At 40.7% G+C, this 9,897-nt stretch overlaps 1 protein-coding gene across 1 annotated transcript; it reads right to left on the bottom strand.

Moving 5' to 3' along the window:
• Positions 1 to 4,311: 4,311 nt before the first annotated feature.
• Positions 4,312 to 6,324, bottom strand: FAM180A (family with sequence similarity 180, member A; the record flags this gene model as incomplete). Its single annotated transcript, XM_009878320.1, has 2 exons — positions 4,312 to 4,716; positions 6,224 to 6,324. Coding segments are annotated over 2 exons (443 nt in total), but the record flags the coding sequence as incomplete, so codon positions are not given.
• Positions 6,325 to 9,897: the final 3,573 nt, after the last annotated feature.

The following is a 9,897-nucleotide window of genomic DNA, read 5'->3' as shown; positions in this document are numbered from 1 at the left end:
CTCACCAGCACTTCCAAATTATTATCACACCATAACATGCATAGGTTTGCAAGTTGAAGCATAATGATCTTTTGACAGTTTTTCTTTTTAATTCAGAATCACAGGTGTAGCCGTGTTGCATTCTTAACCCCCTGTTTTGGAAGGTTTTTGTCTTCCATCACCCAGCAATGTAATTCCTGTTTTCATTAACTGAGTGAAATATGTTTCAAGCTGCTTCTTTTTCTCCTGTTTGATTGAATGTCTCAAATAGAGGTTTCCTTTCTGGTGTAAAATTATTAAAACAAAAAATCTATTTTTCAGTTGCAGGTATTCCTTGTTAAAAAAAAAATAAAAAAAAAATTAAACCATCTTTAGCTCCTCCAAATTTTGTCTCTTTGCTGTAGTTTTGGTTTCTACTTTGTATCTACCTTTACCCTACTTTTGCCCTGAGCTTGGAATTCACAGGGCAGCAATTCCAACACAGATTATACTCGGTCTCAGGATAAAAACTTGTTAAAATTCTTCCTGCAACTGTAATTCACCAATAAGGACTGTGGAAATTAGTAGTTGCTCCACCCTTTATCCAAAACCCAGTCAGAATATTTGAGAAAATCAGCAGCCTCCTAATTCTGACATGCACACAAATGTACAAAAAGACCTTTTTTAAGTTGCTGAAGAGTTTGTTATTGTCTCAAGGTCCCAGTACCAATGATAAATAAATAATCATTGTTTTCTAAACAATATCTTTTGTCTTTCCATCCTGATCCATGAATGTCACTTGTTCATAAGGCATGAGCAGAACTCTGTACTGATTCATGTGCCCTTGGTAACTGTAGGACTCAGACTCAAATTGAGAATATTTAGGCTTCCTGCTCTAGCCTTCTAGTGGAGAAACATTTCTTCAGCTTTGCTGTTATTAATGCTTTTTGTGGGACAGAAACTACTGGAGATTTAGGATCGAATCCATTGGCTGGTTGCATGCACGACCTGTAGATGGACATCCATTTGCCCTGTATCGAATAGGAAGCCACACATCTAGGATTTCCCATGCTCTCAAACTTTACTTGGTGATTGTCATCCCCCACTCTGCTGGTCAAACAGAGCTCTGCAGACCAAAATGAGATGCCCCTGTGGCACTGAGACCTGGAGAACTGGCAAAGGCAGACCTGCAGAGGGGTTTGATGTGCAGGGTGAATTCTCCCTGAAATCCGTAATTGTATCTAAGACTGTAACATTTCTAAACCTTGAAACTTCCATCACATAACAGACTCATGAGATATTTCAGGCAAATTTAGCAATTAGTTCTGGAATCAAAAATAAAGTTGATGTGAAGATTTGGGGCTGGCCGATACAACCAGGGAATTTATACCTGTTTTGTCAGTTGTTCCAGAGAAAAGAAGAAAAAAAAATATTATTTTTTTTTATTTTGAATGAAAAAAAGATCTATCTTTTATTTCGTTATGATCTGTAAGGTCAAAAGGTGGATAAAAGGTGCCATTTTAAAGCAATGATTCTTTGCCCCATGAGAGAGGGACTGTCTATATATATGACACAGTCTGAAATAATGAGATGTAAATTGAGCGAGCGAGCTGCAACATAATTCTTCATCTTAAGTAATACAGAGGCAGAGAAGCTTCTCTAATCCCAAAGAGCTGTCCTGAGGCAGAGTGTTCCTTCCCACTTGAATTTCGGCTAAAGGAGGCATTCTCATTCCTATTTATTACCTCCTCCTGCCTGTAAGAGGGAAAGGCCCTTCTTCTCTGTTGTATTGTTGCTCCCACAAAGAGTTTCACACCCCAGGATAACCAATTACTCATGCTGAAAGTTGTTAAAAAGTAAATCTGCTACTGAAATCAATACAATGCAAACCCAATTATTTTTATGTAGAATATTTTTATTATTACACTGATAGTCTCTGTTAAATTAACCTGGGCAGTCCAAGCACATTCCCAAGGAATAAATCTTTTTTTCTACACTACACACAGTAGTGGGAGGAGGGGAACAAACTCAGAAAAACTCTATTTTCTTTTGAGGACATAAAGGTTTTAATTACCAGTATGTAAGGTATGTATGCCGTAGGGAATGATGGGATATTCAAAATCATCTGTAATTCTTTTCTATGGCATGCTTACTGATGAGCAAACTCTGACTGTTTGACAGTCTTGTTATGGGGTAAGGAGAGTGACTGGGGAGGTTTTTCTCTTTCTCTTTCTTGTTAGCTTTGCAGATTTTGAGTTACCGGCTGTAGGGATTTATGAATTGCCATAGTTCCAGGCTCTTCCCGCAAGTGGTGTTTCAGAGAGCCAAGGAGCAGAGCTGGAAAGGCAGGAGTGAATTCCATGGCATTTCCTCTCCATGTGTTTTTAAGGCATGGTGTGAGAAGAAAATACAAACAGATCACCAGTGTTAATGCTGAAAGCTTAAAGGACGTGTGGACTGTAGCGCAAGACTGATTCGTGGGAGCTGAGCTGTGTGTGCAAGTAGAGGAGATGGAGACAGTCATTGCTCATAGATTTGTGGCTGAGGTTTTCAGTTTCCTTTGCCATATACATGCCAGCCAGACTTTGAAGATGGCCAGCTTCAGGTGTAAAAGTGCACCTACACATACGTGTGCCTGAACCTGAACATGCACACTCATACACATGCATACAGAAACTACTGGGAGAGACAGGACTCACTCCCTCTTTTATAAGCCCTTCATCCAGCTGCTTATGCTGTTGCCAGCTTGCCCCTGAGGCTGCTGTGGTTCCACATTCCCGTGGGTGATTGCCAAACCCAGGGAGCTCTGACGGCTTGCACTATTTGCTGCTTGCTGCAACAAGCTGGTGCTGGATGGAGTTTTTCAGCTCCAGTCAGAGCATCCCTGTTGAGGACACAGAAGAGTTCACTTGTTTTGCTCAAGTGGTGCAAAAGTAGTTAAATCTGATTCAAAAGCTGGGCTGGAATCCTCAATTCTCTTTTACAGCTCCAGGGATTTATGATTTGGGCCTGTCTCCTTAAGACATTATGCAAATAGAGAATAGAGAGTGCTTGTATGGAAGGGTGAAATAAATGTTCAGCTGTCTTCCCATGCTCTGGAAGTAGAAGCACCTCTAATATCAATCAAGTGAAGATTTTGTATAACTTCTTTAAAAAAATTAAGGGATTTGTATTAGAAGAGTTTACATTTTTAATTGTTAGTTATCTGACAAAATATATTTCCTTTTTCTGTCCATTTTCTATCCATGACTTCTTTTGCAATTTATAATAATCAGTTGTACTATTTCTACAAACAATTTTTGCTGTAAACAAGTACTGCTTTTTCACTGCTCCCAAATTCATAATTCCCACTGCTGGACTGGTGACTGGCGTTTTATGCTAAGTGGTGAAATGCGATTGTTCCCTGACTGAACAATTTAGGATTCTTCTATGGACTCAGCACTTACCTGCACACACATGCATGAACATACACACACACATATACACATGTGAATATAAAATACACTGTCAAAAACAAGCCACACCGCTAAATTTAGCACCATGTATATTTTAATGCACCTTGCTCCCTTGCCTCAGGGAGATTCTGAAGCATGGGTTTAGATGACCTACGTTCAAGTGATAGAACTAGGAAAAAATGTGTCATCATTAAATCAAACAGGGCTTTTGTCTTGCCTTTGACTCCACTGAGGACAAATCCATGTTCCTTTCAAAAAACAAGGAGCAGAAGCAGAAAGTCATGTGCAAATAATGAAAGAATCATTGCAGACTGTTTAGGAGTGTGGCTCTAGGAAGCAGGGAATATGTTCACAGGCATTGTTTGCTGCTGGTGTTCACAATGCCCTTTGTCTTCTGCAAATGTTATTGTGATTAAAAACTGGCTCAGCCAAATTAAGTGAATCAGACAGTGCTTATTTACAAGAATGTTTGGAATGATTAATAAATGGCGTTATTCCTGAAGGCTGACAATTAAGAAACCTCTTACAGAATGCGTTTGCATCTCTTTATAATATTCCTTTACTGGCCAGACAAGATTTGAACTTATTTCCCCAGCTAGGAAAGCAGCCTTATGCAGCACATACACATAGGTATGTGAGCATAAGCATAGTATACTTACGTATCGATTATAGGAAATGCACCAGATTAAACAAAGGCATGTCTGTTTGGGGTGTACACCACATTTCCTTCTTTGCCTGTCACAGAATGTGCCTCCAAATCAGCACAAAAACCGAATTACCAGGACTGAAGAGAGCATTTTTCCCCATTTACCATGGAAGTATAAAGTGGATTCCACGAGAGGGAGCTAGAAAACAAATAATCTTTCAAGAAGCAGGCTACTAAACTCTTTACGGAATAAAGTGGTGGATGTGCTTAACAACCAGAGGATGTGGCTGAGTTGCTGCTGCATCAAGTCTCTCACTATGATGGCTCTTTGTTATATGGAAACATCAAGTCGTGCTTCAGGGCTTTGTAAAGATTAACAAAGGATTCAGCCCAAGTGTCTTTCTGGTGCCCCTGGGACTGAGCAGCCCTGTAGGCTGTGTAGACCATGGTCAGCACTGTCCTTTCAAAGTCTTCTTTCTTGAGGACTCTTGGGTAGGAAGACAGCTTGCTACTCAGCCTGCGGATCTCTGTGATGCTCTTGGGGATAATCTCATTGCAGATGGTGTCAAACTCAGCAGCCTTCCTCAGTGAAGCAAGCTCCTCATCTTTGATGGAGATCCTCTGACTTTTGTCAATGTCAAGCTCAGCTAAAAGAAACTGGCACAAAAGCAGAACACAGAAAGCTATTTAACTTCTCCAAGAGACTCTAGGCAGAGTAAATGTGAATTAACAACATGGTCTTAGGTCTTTCCTTTAGGTCAAATGGAGACAAAATTCTCATTGCACTGGCTGGAGGTGGGGCAGACACAACAGTCTCTATATGAACGTTGGACTCCTGTTTTACCTGCCTGGGGAAATTAGAGATAGGCTATGGGGAAAGGAGAGATGAAAAGGAAAAGCAGATAATCTTCTGTTGTCCAAAACAGTCACGGGTTGCTGCTGGCACCATACAGGGATTAGAGAAGTGGAGACAGCAACACAACTGGGAAAGGGCATTTACCCTGCCAGGAACAGCAGTGGTGGCCTATCTCTCTGTGACAGAGCACAGCAATGACTTCTCAGTCCATCTGCCCTGTTTGGACATTCAATCCCAGTTTCTCAAGGTGTGGAATAGATAGATTTGACCAATGCACCTTCTTCAAGTTGGGCCACTTTCTCTTAGCTAATCTTACAACTCAGTTCCACATGTGCATTACATCTGCAGTCTTCTCTGAGGGGACCTAAATGATTTTGAAGTGAAAGTCATGCCCTTGAGGTTACTTTGCAGTGACATACTCGTGGCTCTAACGAAAATCATTTAGGACTGAGATTTAGACCCAAGATTTTAAATCCATTGTGTTATTAATATGTGACTGCTCTGGAAGAAATATGCTTTCAGTGGAAATCCTTTTGCTCTGGTTTTCACTTTGCCTGTCAGTGAGCTAGAAGACACATTTCACAGAATCACAGAATCACAGAATCACAGAATGTCAGGGGCTGGAAGGGACCTCAAAGGGGTGGAAGGAACCTAAAAAGATCATCTAGCCCACCCCCCTGCCAGAGCAGGATCACCTACAGTAAGACGCACAGAAACATATCCAAGTAGGTTTTGAATGTCTCCAGATGAGACCCCACAACCTCCCTGGGCAGCCTGTGCCAGTGTTCTGTCACCCTCACAGTGAACAAGTTTTTTCTAATGTTTTTGTGGAACCTACTGTGTTCCAGCTTGCATCCGTTGCCCCTTCTCATGTCATTGGACATGACTGAAAAGAGCCTGGCTCTGTCCTCCTGACATTCACCCTTGACATATTTATAAACATTAATGACGTCACCCCCCAGCCTTCTCTTCTCCAAGCTAGAGACCCAGCTCCTTCAGCCTTTCCTCACAAGGGAGATGTTCCACTCCCTTCATGATCTCTGTGGCTCTGTGCTAGACTCTTTCAAGCAGTTCTCTGCCTCTCTTGAACTGAGGGTACATTTGAGGTACTGCAGGTAACTGCTGCCTGCTTAAGTACTGAAGGAGACATTTATACTGTCTGTTCCCTCCCTTCTGGTGATCTATTACATAGTCAGCAATGAATTTACTGCCGGAATGAGTAAAAGTGACATGAAGACATATAATGGATACCCCCAGTATGTACAGTAACCGCAGTCTTAAGGTACCATCTGCTCCCAAATACTGAACCTCATAAAGCAGGACCACATCTTCCAGCGTGTTTTGTAGCACTGGGTTAAGGAAGGCAGCTGAGGACCTCTTGAATCGCTGAGCAGCTGGGAAAAGCATAGCTGGAAAATAGTAATGGGAAAAGAGAGGTTGAATAAGGTGACAAACACTGAAAAGAGGAATCACTTTTCAGTAGGAGATTCAACCAAAGAACTGCCTGTTACAAAGATTTACTGTACAGTATGACTTGGGTGGCATGGACTGCTTTGACCGTAATCTACCAGGGAGCGAGGTTAGCTGTTTGTCCTGTATCCATACACTGTCCAGCATAGAGTGGTTTATAATTCAAATCGGGACTCTCAGGTGCAGCCATGGTATAAGGAATAACAATTTTATCTGCTACATCAGCGTTTTTTGAAATACATGTCCTTCTCCTGGCTCTGCAAGGGGAGATCAGTACTGACATCCAACAAAGCTTACTTTCTTCATGGCATTTTCTTACTGTCATACTTCTGACACCTTCCATTTCTTCTGCTTTCAGCTGCCTAAAAGTCTATCTCTCCTTAGCTGACAGAGATTTACTCTCTGGAGAGTAGATCACCTAGTTTGTCCTGGGCATAGATGTCCGGAAGGAGTGAGTGACTCATCCTTTGGAGACGCCTACATCAATTTTTCATTGAGCCTGTTACCGGTTTAGACAAGACAGCTACATTCAATGAGGTGAATCCCAATTATTACTTTAATACTTCATATTGTTATAGCTATTAAAAAAAAGGGTGCTATGATCAGATATTTATTCATCACTGTGAAGTGTACTACAGATATTGTCTCAGGGAAATGAGACAGAAAACACATGTATCACTCAGCATCCCAGTGAGGCAAAGTGTTTTTGGAATCAATGATCTGTACAGTCTGGAGTATGGAAAACATCTGATGCTACTTTACTGATCACCTAAATGTTTTGAGATACTAGGTTACAAACCAGGTAACTAAGTACTATTCAAAGATGTTAGTTCTTTCCAGAGCAAAAGGGGAAAACTCTATTTTGTTTAATGTCATGTATATATGATTTAGATGTTGATGTTTAGGTAACCATAGTCTGGATTTGTTGGAGTTTTTTTTGTAATACTCAGGAGCAGGAAGGATTTTTAAAGCTGTGCTTCTGTGACTGTTTCCTCATAAACTTCAGTTCTGTTTTTACTGCTGTATACCAATAGATTAATTTGGAAACTAGTTTTAAAAAGGAAAACAAAACCATCTTTATGGTTCCTCCTTCAAAATTCAAGGTTCTGCAATTATGAATAACAGTTAATAGAACACACAGCTTACTTCGAATTTCTGAAAGTTTCATCTTATTCTCTCCCTACCGTATTTTTTCCATAAGGTATTTTTACAAGATCAATTTTGCCTTGTTTTGCCAAAGTTCGTGTGATGGATTTTGCGTGCTGCCTGTAGAAAACCTGAATGCCATTTGCAGCTCATTATACTGGGCGTGCAAAAAAAAAAAAAGAGAGAGAAAGACAAAAACGACAGAGCATGTGTAGTTATTAATCCCTGACTACATGTTTCTTCAGACAATTTACCTCTTTGATTATCCAAGCAGATCACAAATATGCAGTTTCTTGTAGACTCTGTAGCCTAAATGCAGTCCTGTTTCCTGGGCCATTGCCAAGTGTTGACTTTAATAAAGTTTGACATGTTAATGATATTTAAGTTCTAGTAATGCAAGAAGTAAGAAACCAGGCCCTCAGAGATTGTGTTAATTAGGACCTTTACTATCTAGCATAAGGAAAATTAATTGGAATAATACTAAGGATGAAGTAATTCATGCTTGACCCAGCAAAGGGTATTTTGGGCTTGAATTATCTCAGGAATACAGTTTAGGTAAAATATTTTGTTGAACTGCTATAAACGTACTGCAGCTGGATACTACTAAATGTAAATGCATTCTGCAGGGATGGATTTTGGGAGTTTTGATAAGACACCTACAGAGCTAGGTGCTTCCTATTGGATCTGTGTGAATTTAGATATAAAACTTGTTTAAATAAATGAATAGTGCTTGCAGAGTTTGTGACTAAAAGCATAAAGGAATAAATGCACCAAGTAAAATAACAGAGATACTGAAAAGGACTTGGTCTCCGCAGTAGTCTTTCCCCAGCATGATGACTTTACTACCCAAGATCTTTCTGGCCCAGCCAAAGAGGAGGTGAATTTGGGTAAGGTCACAAGCTGCCTGCAGGTTCTGCTCTGCAACAGTGTTTGCCTGGCTAACCACTGGCAACTGGGGCTCTACTAATTTTCTGCTGCTGCTCCAACACTGCTGTTCATACCCCTTTCCCAGAGCTTTGCTGAGACATGCTGGAGATATTCCATCTTTTGTTCCTGGCAATTCTAGAATGCAATTGACTGCATGTGAAGCACTTGAAACTTCAAGCACTAATTGCTGAGTAATTATAACTTTTATTACTGGGCAATTAAAACTCTAATTACTATGCAGCTGGCAGAAATCCAGTCCATAACGATGACGATTCATTATCTCTTTTAGCTGCCCTTTCATTGGAAGCAGCTTCAGAGTACAGAGTACCTCTACATATGCAGACAGTTTACATCTCAAATATTCCCTGAGCCATGGAAAAGGTGTCTGTGGCATCTTGCTTCAGTGCTGTCATACTTATTGTCATCACACCAACTGCTTTAACTTTCAGGCCAAGTGCAGATTCCCACCATGGAGCAGAGATAGGAGTCATCAGATTCAGCCCATCACCACTTACCCAGAAAAGTCTCAGTGAAGGACTTGAGAGGAAATGGGCTCAAGTTGCTCCAGGGAAGGTTTAGATTGGATATTAGAAAAAAATTCTATACTGAGAGAGTGGTGAAGCATTGGAACAGGCTGCCCAGGGAAGTGGTGGAGTCACCATCCCTGGAGGTGTTCAAAAAGCATGTATATGTGGCAATTTGGCACATGGTTTAGTGGTCATGGCGGTGCTACATTGATGGTTGGACATGGCAGAGGTCTTTTCCAACCTTTATGATTCTATGACTCTATGATTCTATGAAAATGAATGCCATATTATCAATTTCGTACTGACCCACTTGCTGAATCACAGGTAACCTCAGAAACAATCTGGCTTTTCCTACCCAGCTGTTCCCAGGATAACATGGATTAGGTTAGGACATTCGAGGGGACAAGAGCTGCTATACTGTGAGAAAGGACTTTGTATGCATTTCAGAAGCATGTCATCCTCTGCAGTGAACAAGCCTGCACTGACTCCCTGATCTCATTATCTTGTTCCCAAGATGTATCAAACTTTGTTGCAGTTCTTGGAGACTCTACTAAGAAACCCTTTCAGAACTTGCCTGTATTTGTCATGGTTATCTGATTTCCCTGATCCACATTTAGAGCAAGCACTCTCTAATTTTCATTACACTGAGTTAACATACATGTAAGTTAAGAACAAAAGGTGCAACAGAGAAAGATTTGCAGCCAGTTTCTGCATTTGGCATTTGCAAATTCCACTTCAAACTTTTCTGCTAACTTTACATCTTCCTGAATTTACTTCCATCTCTCACATGAGTTAGCTGGGCAGTATCAAAGAACTACAGAGGAGTATTACTGTGAAGTGCCATCTCTTTACTCTTTTTTTCTTCAAGGGAGTTCCCTGTAAAGTTATCAAGCAAGTATTTCGTAGGAAGAT

This window comes from Apaloderma vittatum, unplaced genomic scaffold (genome assembly GCF_000703405.1).
Source record: "Apaloderma vittatum isolate BGI_N311 unplaced genomic scaffold, ASM70340v1 scaffold1871, whole genome shotgun sequence".
Lineage (NCBI taxonomy): Eukaryota > Metazoa > Chordata > Aves > Trogoniformes > Trogonidae > Apaloderma > Apaloderma vittatum.
This window is presented reverse-complemented; position numbering and strand designations above follow the sequence as displayed.